This window comes from Myotis yumanensis, unplaced genomic scaffold (genome assembly GCF_028538775.1).
Source record: "Myotis yumanensis isolate MYYU_CA2020_CCGP unplaced genomic scaffold, mMyoYum1.0.hap1 SCAF_3, whole genome shotgun sequence".
Classification (NCBI taxonomy): domain Eukaryota; kingdom Metazoa; phylum Chordata; class Mammalia; order Chiroptera; family Vespertilionidae; genus Myotis; species Myotis yumanensis.
The window spans coordinates 25728470-25746168 of NW_027223754.1; the positions used below are offsets into that span (position 1 = coordinate 25728470).

General features: G+C 41.8%; 1 protein-coding gene across 2 annotated transcripts in view; it reads left to right on the forward strand.

Moving 5' to 3' along the window:
• Nucleotides 1-17699, forward strand: part of GPAT4 (glycerol-3-phosphate acyltransferase 4) — a 42245-nt gene that overhangs the window by 16562 nt on the left and 7984 nt on the right. For both annotated transcript variants that reach the window (XM_070408451.1, XM_070408452.1), the window contains exons 2-10: nt 1681-2678; nt 11917-11986; nt 12155-12455; nt 13637-13711; nt 14436-14525; nt 14699-14792; nt 15381-15496; nt 16356-16411; nt 16851-16936. In XM_070408451.1, coding sequence (XP_070264552.1) covers nt 2490-2678; nt 11917-11986; nt 12155-12455; nt 13637-13711; nt 14436-14525; nt 14699-14792; nt 15381-15496; nt 16356-16411; nt 16851-16936 — 1077 coding nt within the window. In that variant the 5' untranslated portion in view covers nt 1681-2489. The remainder of the gene's footprint in view (nt 1-1680; nt 2679-11916; nt 11987-12154; nt 12456-13636; nt 13712-14435; nt 14526-14698; nt 14793-15380; nt 15497-16355; nt 16412-16850; nt 16937-17699) is intronic.

Below are 17699 nucleotides of genomic sequence, written 5' to 3' on the forward strand. Positions count from 1 at the left end.
CTAGATGTGTGGGAATATAATGGGAACAGTAATGGGTTAGGAGTCAGAAGAATTGGATCTATGTCTACCTTGCTTGGTTTCCTAATTGGAAAAATGGAAACAGTATGTGTTGACAGGTTGTAACATCACATGTGAAAGCTGAGTTCTATAAAGCACTGGACAAAATTTAAGGTAATTTCAGTTATCTGTTCATTCATTCTTGAACTTCTTAATATATTGAAATAGAGCCTGAAGGTAATTGGTGTGAAGCCAAAATGTTTGTAGAGGGGCTTGATAAGATGCTCCCAAGTTCAAGATTCACATTGCTAAATTGTGGTTAGGGATGAGTAATATAAAACGGGAATACTTTTGTAAGGTATTTGAAATAGTAGAATTCTAAAAAGGAGTGGCTATATTAAGTGAAAGAAGCCAATTTAACAAGGCTATGTACAATATGATTCCAACTATATTCTGGAAAAGGCAAAACTATAGAGACAGTAAAAAGATTATTGATTGCCAGGGGTTGGGGCAGGGAAGAATGAACAATCAGAGCACAGGATTTTTAGGGCAGTGAAAATATTCTGTATGATACTGTAATGATGGATACACATCATTATAAATTTGTCAGACCAATAGGATGTACAACAAGAGTGAGTTGTAATGTAAATTATGGACTCGGATGATTATGATATATTAATGTTGGTTCATCATTTGTAACAAATGTACCTGTTTGGTGGATGTTGATAATGGGGGAGGCTGTTAAATATGTGGGGGGCAAGGGATATAAGAGAAATCTCTGTACCTCCCTCTTAATTTTGTTGTGAACTCAAAGCTGCTCTAAAAAAATAGTCTTAAATTAAAAAAGAATGGCCAGTGTGGGCAGATAGGCTGGAGGAGTTTAGTCTCTATATAGAAAATGTGACAATATCTTATGAAGTTAAAACTCTATGTTTTCTTTTCCCCTGAAGTTCCCTTTCTAGGAATTTATCATGAAAATATATTTGCTTGTTCATTTTGTGTGCTAAGTCATGTATGCAACATGGTTATTCATTACATTATGTATAACAGCACAAAAGTAGAAACATTGGTGTCCAACTGCAGAAAACCAGTTAACTAGTCTTACAGTTAAAAACAGTATACCTGTAAAAAGTGAGGCAGCTTTGTATGTGCTGATTGAACACTCTTCCATGATATATTGAGCTAAAAACAAAACAAAAAGCAAGTGAAGAGCAGTGTTCATAATATGCCATCATGATTGTTGCCAAACTGGGGGCACATAGAAGAGAAGTTATGATTTACTTGTATAAGCATGGAATAGTGGGAAGAAAACGAAGTTGGTAATACAGTTGTACCTGGATAAGAACTCTGGGTAGCTGGGGGACAGGTAGGAGGGACATTTACTTTTCACAGTATACCCTCTTTATCTTTTCAGATGTGCCTTATAGCCATAGGTTTTGTATTCAGAAAGTTTGAGTGGTCACATTATACCATTGGAGTTGAAAACTGTATGAAACATGGGTGTGTTTTTCTCCCACATTTGTGTCTACCACCTGTTGCTCTGCTCAGTCCCTTTGACCTTAATGACTTGAGAAGCTGGCACTGACTCTAGGCTGATCCTCAAACAGTCTCCCACCCCCAAAGCATATTGACGTTTGTCCTCTGGATTTGTGTGACTGACGGTGTTTCTGTTTCCACCCCCAGCTTTGGCAGCATGTAAGCAACTTCTTGCCAAGAACCCAGGTCACTGCTGAGAAAAGGGGGCCTTAGGGAGAAGAATATTCAGAGGGAGCCAATGCCAGGAGCGTCTGGAATTACACTCACCACAGGCAGCATGAGACATTCTGTGCCAGCATCTGTGTCCTGCTGGCAAAGACTGCAGCTGTCCAGGTAGGAGGGTCCTGGAAGCAGCGTGCACCAGGAGCCTCTGGAGGAAGAATGGGGCCAGATATGAACTCTCTACAATGAACCAATTTTCAGCTTGCGAAGGAATTTTAAGTAAAACAGTTATTTAATTTCTACATATTCAAGTTCAGTAGCCTTCTGTGTGAAGTGCCAGCAGTCACCCCCCTCCACTGGAGTTATCAGGATATTTCTGGCACCACGTTGAACTCTTCTTGGTACTTCTGGCAATGACAGATCTTCAGGACAGATTTATCTGCTAAATGCGCTTGGGCAGGAAAAAAAAGTAAAACTCTGGAAGCAGTATAAGGGCAGCAGAGCAGAGATCCCTCCCTTGCTGCTCACTGTCACAGAAAGTCAGCCTGGACTCGAATGCTCACCCTGAAGATTGATCCTGCCTCATTCACCTCCCGAGCCTGTCTGTTCCAGGGAGATCTGGTGTTTTTGGGCTGCCTCCTGTGGCCCTTTTTACTTCATTCCCCTCCCATGCTCTCTATGATGTGAACTTTGGAATGGAGTTTGTTTTCCGTTGGGAACTGACTCTGTTTCCCCGGCTGGTGCTGTCTGAGAGGACCATCTGAAGGCTGGGCTTTGTTCTTGGGGAGGAGGGCATGGCCTTGCCTGGACCCTCCACCATGTTCCTGTTGCTGCCTTTTGATAGCCTGATTGTCAACCTTCTGGGCATCTCCCTGACTGTCCTCTTCACCCTCCTTCTTGTTTTCATCATAGTCCCCGCTATTTTTGGAGTCTCCTTTGGTATTCGAAAGCTCTACATGAAAACTTTGTTAAAAATTTTTGCGGTGAGTTGTGCTCTTTACAAATGGTTGCTTCACAGAGGAGGAAAAGAATTGTTCTTCTCGGGTTGATTGTTATCCCTATTGGATCTGAGAAAGTTGGGAGAGTGGGAAGTAGCATTTTGAGTGAAAAGAATAACTAAATGTGTACTTGGGAAAGCCTTTAGCAGTCTTTCTTTCGAGGGAAGGTACTTGTATGTTCGATTCATCTCAGCAAAGGAACCTAACTAACTCTTCATGTTCCGTGTTTATTTCAAAGAGAATAGCTTAAAATTGAAGAAAAAAATTGCTGCCAGCTCCCACTTCCTATGTAACAGATACTGAGAGACAAAGCTGCTGCTGAAATATTCCCTCGCTGATAAGTATGGGAGAGTATTTTCTCTCCTTCAAACTTTTATTTTAAATAGGTTCTTGCATTTCAGACCAAAATCATTAATGAAAAGGGGCATTTGATGAATTGCTTTATTTTCTTCAAGATAGAGAAGATGGATAATAAATTCCTTAACGTATGTCAGAACCTAATTAATTATACTGCTGAACCAAACTGGTCATAATGTAAAAGAAGTGGGTGAGAAGTGTATTTCCTTGAAGCTGTTATGTGCCCCAAGACTTTTATTTTTGAAATGTATTTATTGATTTTTAGAGAGAGAGGAGCATCAATTTGTTGCTCCACTTATTTATGCATTCATTGGTGGATTCTTGTGTGTGTCCTGACAGGGGATTGAACGTGCAACCGTGGTGTATCGAGACAGCGGTCTGACCAACTGAGCTACCAGGGCAGAGCCCAAGATTTTTAATATCTATCCAAAGATTTGGTAATTTATTAGCAACATCTGTTTTCACTCATTACCAAATCTTTATGTATTTTCCACAACTGAGATGTATATTTGAGAAATGCATTCATAATAGTAAAAACATGTTAGATTATTTGTTCATATAGTATCTAATAATGGCTTACAGAATAATTTCATTCATTTTTCTTTGCTGCCTTATAATTCTGCAGTGGACAGGGTACCTACATTTTATCAATAAAGAAATAGAGACTCAGATGGTGAGCTCTATGAAATGTTATATTACAGTGGGAAATTTTTTTATGTATATCATTGAATATTGGGTGTTGTCTTGATATTTAATATTTCTATAAGAGTGATTTTTTTTATATTTTTAAAAATTTAAGTGAAATTGACAAAATCAACCATTGTAAGGTGAACAATTTAGTGGCCTTTATTGTATTCACAGTGTTTTTTTTTTTTTTTTTAAATATATTTTATTGATTTTTTACAGAGAGGAAGGGAGAGAGATAGATAGCTAGAAACATCGATGGGAGAGAAACATCGACCAGCTGCCTCCTGCACATCTCCCACGGGGGATGTGCCCGCAACCCAGGTACATGCCCTTGACCGGAATCGAACCCGGGACCCTTCAGTCCGCAGGCTGACGCTCTATCCACTGAGCCAAACCGGTTTTGGCATGTATTCACAGTGTTATAAAACCACCAACTCTACCTAGTTCCACAACATTTTTATCACTCCAAAGGAAACCTCATATTTGTTAAGCAGTTGCCCCTGTGTTTTCTTCTCCCAGCTCCTGGCAACCAGGAAGGAGCCTGTTCTGTCTCTAGACTTATCTGTTCTGGATATTTCATATAAATAGAATCATATAAAATCTACTCTTTTGTGCCTGGCGGACTTCACTTATTTAGCATAAAGTTTTTGAGATTCATCCACATTGTAACATGTTTCAGTACTTTTTCTAAGGGCTGAATAATATTTTATTGTGTCTATCCCATAATTTGCTTATCTATTGGTAGACTGTTTCTACCTGGCTTTTGTCAATAGTGCTGCTATGTATACATGCACTTGTTTGAAACCTGTTTTCAGTAATATGATTTTTGAGCACGACTTATGGTCTCCTGGGTTAAGTTCCTTGCTACTCGGGAAGAGGTATGGAGACCAGCAGCATGAGTATCACCTAAGAGCTGGTGAGAAATGGATGGCTCACACCCATTCCAGACCTACTGCAGTATATTTTGCATTTCAATGAGTGCAGGTACTTCATATGCACATTAAAGTTTGAGAAGTGGTAATCTACTCAGTCTTTGGACTAGTTACTAATGTATGGTGTTTATTTTAATAAGCCAGGAAATCTCATTTTCTTAAATTTCAATCCAAGAAAATCTTCAGTAGAGCCCAGGGTTCATATGGACCATATAACTTAACTACCCATGCCATTTTGCCACTGTGGAAAAAACCACACATCAGTATAGAATCAGTAGAACAGCTCATAAACTTTTAGAAGACAACAGATGATTAGCTTTTATTCAAGTTTATAAGCCAGTGACTAATTCATAGCTCTATGGGAATCCTTATTTTTTAAAACATAGAAATAGTAATTATCAGCCTGTCTTCTGTAGTAGCTAAAATTTTTTAACTTGGCTTACTTGGGTGGGACAAAGGCCTAGAACCCATGTATATTCTCTGCTCCGTTTTGACAATATTTCCCAAAATTAATACTTTAAAGGTCATAGCCAGGTGAATTGTTCTTATTGTGACTATATTTTTAAATGTACATTCTTGTGACCTTTAGGGTAGATTATAATTAACAAAGGAAATTTCATTAAGTATATATTGTTGGGTTAATCCATAGGACAGGTAATTTTATACATCAGATACTCTGCTGACCACATCTTGAAAATCACTGGTTTGGGGCACCGTGATTTAGAAATGATAATGGAAATAATGTGTATGTATGTACCCACTTTTTACCTCAAGATTTAGAATTTCAAGAACTGTATTTTCACCTCTTATTCCCAACAGGTGGTATTAGGCATTCAACATGCCCTATGGCTCCTGTTGAGCATCATCGTTAATTAGTACTTGGTGACAAGCTAGAGTAAGGGGTAGGCTAGCAAGAACTGATATGTATCAGCAAGGGCATAGGGTGGCTCTCCCTTTAATAGAGGTTACTGCTCTGAGTTGATTTTAATGGACAGTAAGAACTTAATGCTATTTTTTTAATTAGCAGTAGTATTAGATATAAGTTGGATTTGTCCAAACTTGTTTTAGATCATGGAAAGCATACATCTGTATATTCATGTATACATCTAAAATACACCTATACTGTGGGTGTTTTTTAATAGAGGAGAGATCTTTATTTAGCCTCTTCTGAGCTTTCTTCCATCTGCGAAGTTATATTTATCAACCCTCTTACATATAACTTGATATATATAACTTTGCAGCTGGAAGAAATCTCAAAGACCATCTTAATTCTGTGGGTTTCTCTCACCCACCATACATCTGAATCACCTGAGAAAGCATTTTAAAAGTACTTATTTGGGAGCACTAGAATCTCCCCAGAGATTCTGATTTAATTGGTCTGGGTGGGCATTTTTAAAAGCTCCCCAAGTGATTCTAGGATCTGCCATCAATAGATGGAGTCTGGTTGATTTCCTCTTGAATGGGACTCTGCCTGTGACTTGTTTCTCACACATAGAATGTGGTGTATGTGATGCTGTGTGACATGTGAAATTAGGTTAGAAAAGTCATTGTAACTGCTGTCTGGCTTCTGGGATGCTTGCCCCTGGAACCCAGATGCCATTATTGTGAGGAAGCGCAGGCCACACGAAGTTGTTCCAGCTCACAGCCCCAGTGGGGCTCTGACAACCAGCATCAATGCCACATGCAGAAGTGAGCAGGTCTTCAGAGGGGCCCAGCCCTCAGCCTTTGAGCCACCAGCTGATGCCAGACTCTGCAATTTGCAGATTCCTGAGCAAAATGCATAATGGTAGTGTTTTCAGCCACTGAGGTGTGGGCTGCTTTGTTATGTAGTAATAGATAACCAGACAGATATAAAACTAAATACTTTTAAACATCCATTCATGTTCTCCAGCTTACAACACCTTAAAATTTTTTTGCATTACCTTTCAGTCTTTGGCAGTACACATTCATATTTTATGGTTGTGTTAATGGCATGTACATAAAATTTTGTATCTATGTTTTCTTTTTATCAGCTATTTTTGCACTGTAATAGATAATCTTTATAAAGATTATTAAAACTGGATATCTAATAGTCCATATTTCTGTGCATTTGGTGGACCTGAGTAAGCCCTGACTTAATAACTAGTTTACGATTAGTTCCTTTTTCTGTGTAAAAGAACCTTGTAATGATAACCTGCCAAGGAGGGAAGATAGAATATGGATCGGTCAGTGTCTTTTCTGTACCCTCTCCTGGAAGACTTAATTCAGTCCTATTAATGCTGAGTCATGGAAAATCTTCATGTGCAGAGGGCAGTATGTTAAATGTTTGAGTTTTCTTATAATGTTTGTGCTTCATATTTACCCTCAAGACAGTGCTGGTATTATTTGGGGTAGAATTTCTAGGAGTGGACTTTCAACTAAGTTGAGAATGATTTGGGCAGGAGGAGAGAAGAAAGCCTGGTTATAAAGGAGAAGGATGATGAAAACAAATGGCCTGAGTTTTCTTGCCTGATATGGAAAGGGTTGATCAGGTCAGGTTAGAGAAGATGGGAGAGTTTTAATCTGATCAACACTAAACTCCAAGGTGGAATTGATTGGTGGGGAGTCATAGGAACCATGAGGAAATGGAATAGACTGTACAGGTAGTGGGAATGGGGTGGGATGGGCAAGAGATTCTAAATCCAGGGCATTTCCCACCAGCTCCTAAATTTGGCCTAAGTCATCAGAGTTTCCAATTGGCTTCCTCATCTAGAGAATGGGAGTAGCAATACCCACTTCACATGATTTATAAGTGAAAGAGGTCATTTTAGTCAGATATGTCCTCCCTGCCCCGGTGAGAAGAGTGATTTTAACATAACCTTGAGTCGCTTTGAAGATGAAATCAAGAAGATGAGAATATGATTGTGATGGGGTAGGTGACTGGAAGTAGTTTTAGGTATTATCATTTCAGGTTTATCTTTTCATACGGATCTTGAAAAGAAATACTGGGAGTTGGTTGGTTAAATGCAGCCTATTGACTGCCTACGAAGTGCAGGGCACTCTATCAGATTCTGCTGGAGTTGCAAATATGGGTAGGTTCTGGCTCCTGCCCCTCAAGGTATTTATAGTTAGAACGACAAATACATATGCATGCATAACTGATAGATAATGTGATGCCAGTTAAAATACACAGGCCACGATGAATTCTGACTGCAGGAATTGGGTAGATAACATTTCACCTAAGATGTTGGCATTTGAACTGGATCTTGAAAAGCCAAAATCATTCTAGACGTACAGATGAGAAAGTAGTCTTTTTTAGAGACAGTGCATAGTTCTGTAGAGCAAAAATGTTGGGTGCATGGAGGGAATGAGGTAGACTATAAAGCCGAATATTTTTTTAGGCATTGAGAAGCTACTGAAGGTTGTTTTTTTTTAAAGACTTTCTTACTGATTTTTACAGAAAGGAAGGGAGAGGGAGAGAAAGAAAAACATCAATGTGACAACGAAACATTGATTGGCTGTCTCCTGCAGACACCCTACTGGGGCTTAAGCCCGCATTCTGGGCATGTGTCCTGACCGGGAATTGAAGTGGCAACCTTTTGGTTCATGGGACAGTGCCCAACCAACTGAGCCACACTGGCCAGGGCAATTAAAGGGTTTTGAGCAAGGAAGTGACACAGACTGGCAGCATATGTTCGGATAGATTGGAGGAAGGGAAGAGCAATTAAAGAGCTGTTGTGCATTAGTAGTGTAGGCAAGAGAAAGATTGGAGTGGCATGACACAAGAGGCAGCTGGGAAAGACTGCCTCGGGAGCATTGGTAGGAGTTGGTGACAGATGGGAAGCCTGGAAGCTTGGGTGACAGAGGGATAGTGATCCCAGTACCACAGGAGGATAGAGGAGGGAGGGGCGCACACCGGGGCTTGGAAGGAGGTGTGTTGCCTTTAATTCTCAACCTGGTTGGACTTGGTGCGGGAAGACCAGTGGGTGATAGGAATTGTGAGGTTGGCACTTTGGTGCAAAGTCAAGATTTGTAGATTTGGCAGTTTACTTAAAGATTATAACTGAAGCAGGGAGAGAAAAGAGTTGTTAAAAGATGTAGCCTTTGCTTGGGACTTAGAAGGTAATGGAGGATGGGAGCTGGATTTTTAAGATCTGAGTCTTTGGGTATATCGAGTTAGTTCATGGGAAAATGCAATGGAACTGACTGAAAAGGACAGGAAGGTTTCCGCTGAGATGAGTGTGGCTAAGACTGTTAGACCTCACTCGTGTGACTAGTTCCTAAATTAGTTCCCAATAGAATGAATGCCCAACAGAAGTGCACCATCGAACCGTCTGCACTTCTAAGGGCAGGGCCTGCATTTCACCTGCCAAGGTCTGCGTTGGGTTTAATGTCACCTAAGAGTGCAGCATTGTTAATGTCCTTAAATGGTTTCTTCTCTGTCTGCTAGAAGCTAAAAAGGGAATAATTTAGCAGTCTGATACTGACAGTGTAGTGAATGGCATCTCACAGAGGAGGAGAGGGCTTGATAGGGAAATTAACTGTGAACCTAGGGTTCTCAGGTTTATTCTGGGTATCAGAACACTGTACTTTTTAAAGTGACAGCGCAGAGACGCCAGTTGTGTAGTTATCAGAGGTTGCTTCATTCAGTCCTCTGTGCCAGGGTGAGGTAGTCCAGCCATTCCTTCACAGGCTGTTCTGAGCTAATAACCTGGTCCCTCCAACCCTGCCCTCTTCCCCTACTCTGACTGGACAGATCTTTCCTAAACAGAAGCATTTTGTAATGTGCAAAGCAGGAGGGCAAGGGGATGTTTATGACCAAGCTTTGTCGTAGAGCTAGGAGACACAGAATCGCATTTAAGGCAATCCCTTTCCAGTGAACAAAACCACAGCCATCTTAAAGTTTGCAGAGTGAAGCAGTCCTCACAGACATAAATTCTAATGCTCAGGAGGCCTGATGTCATGTATTATCTGCCTATTGCATCCTGATCTGAGTATCAGAATTGTCACTACAGAACCAATTCTGATTGTGTACTTTTATTTGTTTTTGCAGTACAAATACAGAGTCTTGGCCAAAATGGAAAGCCCTTTAAACTCTGGTTGAGTGACCTCTCTGTATGGCCAGGCTTATAAACTTTTTGCTCCTTATTCCCTAGATGGAATCCCCAGATGAAATTCACCTTCCTCCATTTTAGGAGTTATATTTACATTTTCTTCTAGAAAAGGTCGTCTATGCATAGAGCCAAAAGACATCAATGGCTAAATATCTGAAATACGGAAAATGGGTTAGGAGAGTTTTCTTGCCGTAGACCTGTCTTTGAGTGGGTGACTCTGTAAGCCATCTGTTTTTTTAGACAGTGGAGTTTGAAGAAATTTCCAGATGAGGTCAGATCACTGATTAAACTTGTGTCCTGCTTTTGGCACTGCTAGACCATGCAGAACAATCTTGCTAATACTTCAGGCTCTGCCAGAAAAATCCACACCAAATGCTTTGGGCCATGTGGATTGTGCTGTGTCATGGGATGAGAGTGTTCATTCCCACCTGCGTAACTGGAAACAGAAGTTTGAAAGACACCTTTTAAGATGTCTGTTCCATTTCTTTGATCACCATGGACATAACTTTCTATTCGATGACAATGTATTCCTGTAGGTAATAAGTGAGCTAATGTTTTCACCTCTCATTATTTGATAGTGGGAGAGAACCAGCCTCTGACTCTCTTTAGTTAAAAGGATTTTAATGAAGGCCGGCTGGTGTGGCTCAGTGGTTCAGTGTTGACCTATAAACCAGCAGGTCAGGGTTCAATTCCCCGTCAGGCAAATGCCCAGGCTGTGGGCTCAATCCCCAAAAGGGCGCGTGCAGGAGGCAGCCGATCAGTGATTGTCTCTCATTGATGTTTCTATCTCTTCCTCTCCTTTCATCTCTGAAATCAATAAAAATATTTTTTAAAATATTTTAATGAAGGAAGAGAAGCTCCGGGAAGAGACTCTCTTTTCTAGATCTCTTCCAGAGTCGATTATTATTTTAGTAATGAGGACAATTAGGGTATTATGCCGTTGCCCAAGTTCTGTTATGTACATAATTTCATTTGTCTAAGTCAGGGGTGGGGGACATCTGGCCCACGGGCCATATAAGGCCTGATAAATCATTTGGTCAGGCACTGACAAGGCATTAGGGGTAGCTAATTAAATGTTTGACCAAATACAGCAGGCTAATTTTTAAGTTGATAATTTTGTATGGCCTGCGAATGATATTACAAATATCCAAATGGCCCTTGGCAGAAAAAAGGTTCCCCATCCCTGGTCTAAATGCTCTTGAGATGTAGGATGTTGACGTGCTATCATTCTCTTCTGTAGATAGGAAAGACCAACTTTCAGAGTGTTGGCATGAGTGATGTAAGGGACATATGTGTCAAATTTTTTAAATTTCAAAATAGTGGTCTTTTTTCTTAATACTTTTTTTGTTTTTTAACAATGACCCACTTTTAGGTCTTTCTATATTAAGTGGGGTTCTCCTGTTAAAAGTTTACTCAGAGGGTGAATGGACAGTCCAGACATATATATTACTTAAATTCATTTTTCTACTTGAAAATTAAAATTGTCGCTTTCTTGGAATAATTTGGGAGGTAGGCAGCATCCAGTGGCAGGCAATAACTTTAAAAATGCTTGATTTTAACAGACTGTCCAACCTCAGAGGGGAGCGGGTGGTTAGAGATCAACCAAAGGACTTGTATGCATGCATATTAGCATAACCAATGGACACAGACACTGGGGTGGTGGGGGTTTGTCCTGGGGGGTGGGAGTGGCGGGGGGGGGGGTCAATTGGGGAAAAAGGAGAATATGTAATACTTTAAACAATAAAAAATTATAATGAAAAAAATAGATGCTTTTACCAAAAAAAAAGTTAAAAAGTAAAAACAAACAAACTTGATTTTGCTGTTTGTGAATAGCTGCTATTTGGCAGTAAAGAGGAATGTGTGAGGTCCGCGTACAGTCAGCTAGGGAGTTCCTTAAGGAACGTGAGACAGAGATTTAGGCAGTGAGAAGCTGGAAACTTACCCATGCCTCTTAGTCTACAGCTCTTTCCTGGAGGCGACTTAACTCTTGGTCTTAGTGATCAAGCAGGAGGCCTGCTCTAGCAGGAGAGCTTTGAGCTTACTTTTACAATGGGCGCTTTCTTGGCTACAATCTGATCTCAGGTGACAGGGCTTGAGGCTTTCACAGAATGGAATTGGAGTTGTTCCCTGAAAGAAAGGATTTTGTTCTTGATTGTTACCGTTTTCCCTCTGTAGTGGGCGACCTTGAGAATGGAGAGAGGAGCCAAAGAGAGGAACCACCAACTCTACAAGCCCTACACCAATGGTAAGACTGGGTCTTGGTCCTTATCCTAAAAGCTCCCTTTGAAGTATGTTCCTGGGTGCTTGACTCCCACACGGACTCTTCACTCTGTCAAAGGTGGGCTGTGTACTCTGAGCGTCTTTCACACGCTTTCTTCCAGCACGCTGCTTGACGGGGTGTTCTCTTTTGCAGGAATTATTGCAAAAGATCCCACTTCACTAGAAGAAGAGATCAAAGAAATTCGTCGAAGTGGTAGCAGTAAAGCTCTGGATAATACTCCAGAGTTTGAGCTCTCTGACATTTTCTACTTTTGCCGGAAAGGGATGGAGACCATTATGGATGATGAGGTGACAAAGAGATTCTCAGCGGAGGAGTTGGAGTCCTGGAACCTGCTGAGCAGAACCAATTACAACTTCCAGTACATCAGCCTCCGGCTCACTATCCTATGGGGCTTAGGAGTGCTGATTCGGTATTGCTTCCTCCTGCCTCTGAGGTGAGGGCAGGGCCCGAGCGGGCGCCAAAGGACCTGAGTTGCTGCTGCCTAAGCCCCACGCGTGATCTGCTTACCTTTGTCCCTGCTTTGTTTTCCCATTTTAGAAAGGATAGCAGGATTCTTTCATTGGCCAGTCCCTCTGACCCTTGGAAGGGTACTGGTGATCATCCTTTTAAGACCCTGATTTTCTGCATATCAGACAGAAATAGGTTTCTAAAGACCAATTGAGTGTCTAGATCAGTGGTTCTCAACCTTCTGGCCCTTTAAATACAGTTCCTCATGTTGTGACCCAACCATAAAATTATTTTCATTGCTACTTCATAACTGTAATGTTGCTACTGTTATGAATCCTAATGTAAATATCTGATATGTAGGATGGTCTTAGGCGACCCCTGTGAAAGGGTCGTTCGACCGCCAAAGGGGTCGCGACCCACAGGTTGAGAACCGCTGGTCTAGATGGACAAAATACAGGGAAGGGAACATGATGTGCTCTCTGGCCACTTCTCCCTGGGCAGGCTGATTCTTTCCTCTAGTACAGAGGCAATATTGATCTCGGTCTTTCTGTACCGTGTGCTTTGCCAGATGCTGGTACCTTCAGGCTCTACTTCCTGTTGCTTCACAGAGAAGCTGTGCTTCTGCCACCTTAAAGCCAAAGGGAAGGGTAAGACAGCAGGACAGCAGATGCCTGCGGGCAGAACAGCCAACCAACGTTAGGATTTGCCATCATTCTGGCTGCCTGATGCCTGAGGAAATAGTGTCAGTTCAGAGCCAAATCCATAGTTGCTATCAGTTTTGAATCAAAATGATCTCTGGTTCTGATAGGCCTGCTCAAGTTTCCAGATAGAACTCGAGTCTAGGTCAGGGGTGGGGAACCCTTTTTCTGCCAGGGGCCATTTGGATATTTAGAACATCATATGTGGGCCATACAAAATTAACAACTTAAAAATTAGCCTGCTATATTTGGTCAAACATTTAATTAACTCACCCCTAATGCCTGGACAGGGCCAGACCAAATGATATATCAGGTCTTCTATGGCCTGCGGGCCGGATGTTCCCCACCTCTGTCCTAGGTGATCGGGTCTTGGAGGTGATTTCATGATGCCGCTTTCAATTCCCACATTCAGTTCTATACATGGTGCGAGGATTTGTTTGCTGTGTTTTAATTTGTCTTCTCATTACAGGATCGCTCTCGCTTTCACAGGGATTAGCCTTCTGGTGGTGGGCACAACTGTGGTGGGATACTTGCCAAATGGGAGGTGAGTAGAATGAGAGTGTCCATGGCCGAGGGGTGGTTAGTTCTGGAACGTGGCTGCAGTAATGAAGGCCAGGCTACTTCTCTGGGTGCAGCCAAACCACAGAATCTTAGGTGGATGAAATAACCCAACGATAACAATGGCATCAGCACTGTAGTCTTTTATTACCAGTCTTGCCCTCTAACCCTCACACACTTCCCATTTAAAGACAAAGGAAAGAAACCACAAACTGTAGAGTCCAGTTTTAGCAAGTTTTACAGCTAACCTTTACCTTTAAGCATTCTACTGTGTTAGTAAATTGGTAAAAGGATAAGAAATGTATATAGAGCTTCTTTGTTCTTTGAAGGAGAAATTTGCTTTTTCTGGGAAATTCTGGAGCAAATAAGCCTCTCCTCTGCCCAGGCTGGGTAGGAGGTTGGACTCTGGCCTTTCTTTGTCTCAAGGGAAGGAAAGGAATCTAGTAGACTCACCTGTGCAGGAAATTGTAGGGCTATGAATTCTAAACCCTTTACGTAGGTGAATTTAACAATTCTCATCATGTTTTGTTTCCTAATATATGGGCATAAAGATGCTAATAAATTACAGGGTTTTACCATATACACTAATACTTACAAAATACTTTGCAGTCATAAAGGACTGTAGGCTGTAATAGTTAAATCGTTGGAGTCAGTAACTACCTGTCTTCTGACATAAAAGAAAAACAAAAATCTTTGTCCTCTTGTTGCAGGTTTAAGGAGTTCCTGAGTAAACACGTTCACTTAATGTGTTACCGGATCTGCGTGCGAGCCCTGACAGCCATCATCACCTACCACGACAGGTGAGTGGTACATACAGAGGGAAAGTGGCGCTGGCAAAACACAACCCAACTACAACCAGCCAACCGGGGCTCTTCTGAGCTTTCAGTTAGAGTTAGTGAAGCTGAGGTGAGGGATGAGTTCCAAATGAATTGTTTCACATGAATTTGTATTGCTTTGCATACATTCTAAACAGGAAAAACAGGCCTAGAAACGGTGGCATCTGTGTGGCCAATCACACCTCTCCTATCGACGTCATCATTTTAGCCAGTGATGGCTATTATGCCATGGTAAGACTTCTTTCTTTTGCTTTCTTGGGGCAGGCTTCTTACTTTAGAGACTGGTCAGGTCTGGGAGGCTTCTGGGCCCCTCACTAAGCTCGCTCTTAAGAATATGAGCAGGTAAACATGTTTATGTATGGGCTCCGGTCTAGATTTTTGCCTTTGTTGCTTCTGAGAACTCCTTGGGACTTTGATAGCAGATATTCTGAGCAGAGTGACTGAAAATGTGGCTGGAGATTAGGCATGGAAGGAGGGGAGACAGGGAGGGAGGATTTGAACGTACTGGGCTCCCGGGCATTGGAGAATCTGCCCAGGGGTCACTTTACACAGGTGTCATTCAGCTTCATTATTTCATTTTGGGATTTTCAGCTGTGTTTTGAATTATGCATCTCTGGTATCACTGATTAAAAAGAGAAATGTAAGATTCAGGGAGGCTAATAGTGGTTTCTCAATAGTAAGAAACCTGTGGTTATCAATCAAATGTTAGAGTGTGAGAGGTTGGTGTGGTTATCTTGTGGGATCTGGGGCTTTCTCCACAGAGTGGGGGGTTTGTGTGAAGATGGCTTCACTACCAGTTATTTCTTTGTCTGAGATTAGGTGGGTCAAGTGCACGGGGGACTCATGGGTGTGATTCAGAGAGCCATGGTGAAGGCCTGCCCTCACGTCTGGTTTGAGCGGTCTGAGGTGAAAGATCGCCACCTGGTGGCTAAAAGGTAAGTCAACAAAATGCTATCGTCTATATGACCAGTTACAGAGGAAGTATGCATTTTAGAGGTAGTTATCCCTCCACAGTAGAATTGTGGTGTCTTCTAGACTGAGCCTATACTGCTTTCATAATAAAAATGTTTTTTCTAAAACATGAAATATAAAAATGTATACAAACCCTAATATTATTTACTGTTAGTAATGTGTCTAAACCTTTCTAATTTCTTGCACCCCTTGTAACAAACAACATATGCTATTTGAAATATGGAAAGGAATTATTATTACAAATAAAAACAAACTTAGAGCAATGCAACAAAGTGCTGCCCTGTTTCAAGCTTGAAAAAAGGATTAATCTGGTGCAAGTAATGGCAGGAGCTTTGCAGTAAATTGAGAGGAATCCAGACCCAACTGAGACCACTTTTTATAGGGACACATGAACCTGCCACTAAAGTCCCTTTGCTGCCTCTCTCAGGGACAGGGTGTAAAGCCCGGTGGATGTAGGTCCAGCTTCCAAGGCTGGTAGAAGTTCTATAGCAGGCGCTTTTTAGGGGTGCTCTTTGCAAGGCCCCATAGCAGGTGTGTCCTGCAGACAGTCCCAAGTCTGTGCAATGTCCTCTGTATACAAACTTTAATACTTAATGGAATAATTGTATGAATTAAATAGTAGTCATCTCATTTTCCCTGTCCTTAGGAGTTTTATCTTTGTGAGATTTAGATTTGGGGTTTATAAAATATAGAGTCATCATGTTTGTTCACTTGTTTTTATGCAGCATCTAGTATCACATCTATGTAGGTTATGCATAGGTGCATTCTTGTGATAATGGACTAAGGCTGTCTGACCCTCTGTTTTATTTTTCTCTTCTAAAGACTGACTGAGCACGTGCAGGATAAAAGCAAGCTTCCTATCCTCATCTTCCCAGAGGGTAAGAAGCCGTTGATCACCACCGAGGCTGCTGTGTGTGTGGGGGGTGGGGAGGAGGGGTGCAGGATGGGGACGCTGGAGTTGCCTCAGCACCAAGTTCCTCAGCCTTTGTTGGGGTTATCTGTTTTCATGAATAATGTTAGGTCCTTTTAGATTGGTTGTGGGGCTAAAAACGCAGAATCCCTTCTGTAGTATTGTCTTCAGCTTCCTGTAGACTTCTTACTGAGACCTGCCAAGTCTGCAGGCGTCTTTGGCCTTTTATCCAGGCTGGTGTGTGCTCATCAAGGACTGGTCCTGTCGTAAGAGAATAGGAAGCGAATGAGTATGTTGCTCATCTCTCTTAAATGTTCATTCATAAGCTGAGGAGAGGACAGATTTATCCTGTTTGAAGAGTCATTAGAACTGTTAGAAAAAGCATTTTATTCTCTCTTGCATTTTAGGAACCTGCATCAATAATACATCCGTGATGATGTTTAAAAAGGGAAGTTTTGAAATTGGAGCCACGGTTTACCCTGTTGCTATCAAGGTACAAGACCTCTGAGGGTGCGTGTGGTCATTGTGGCTGCTGCCAGGAACAGGATGCAGCCAGAGAAGGTGGAGGAAGGCGCTGGTGGCACCATCAGGGGTTGATCTTCTCCGGCAGAGGAGCCTGGGCTGGGCCGTGTGGGTCGAGTGCTTGGGAGCATTTGGCCTTGTTCACAACCTGTTAGAAGGGACTGGGAGTCCTGGAATGTGGAGCAGCCAGATTCCAGCCCACCCCTCCCGCCCCCACCAATTCAGGAAGTGGGGAACACTCTATAAGCTTTGTGTCCCCCCCCTTATTACCTGTCTTCATAAACCTAGCTGGGATGGAAGGTGTTCCACCTAAAGAGGTGGCTTACTGCAGGGAGTGGGGGTGCTGCCCAGGAGATCTGTGTGCTTGGTGGAGAGGTGAAGGTGCAAGGGTGCAGGGCGGCTCATCTGTGTACCAAGGACAGTTTATAAGGTGAAGTGGATCTTAAGGGCCTGTCTAGTCTATCCCCCCACCTTTTAGGAACTGGTACCTCTAATTGTTCAAACTCACCCAGAGAAATGGGACTCATTTTCCCTTTTTCTCCTTCCCTCACCTCCCCCTTCACATTCTTTTGATTTTATAAATACACAGTATTATTTCTAAAAGTTTGCTGTTACATTATTCTGAACAACATAGGCTGTTGTTAACATGTTTAAAGTATTTAGGTTGAAATCAGGGTAAAATAGTGAGGAAATTTGAGCTGTGAGGAAATTAGAATTTAGTCTTCATACTTTTG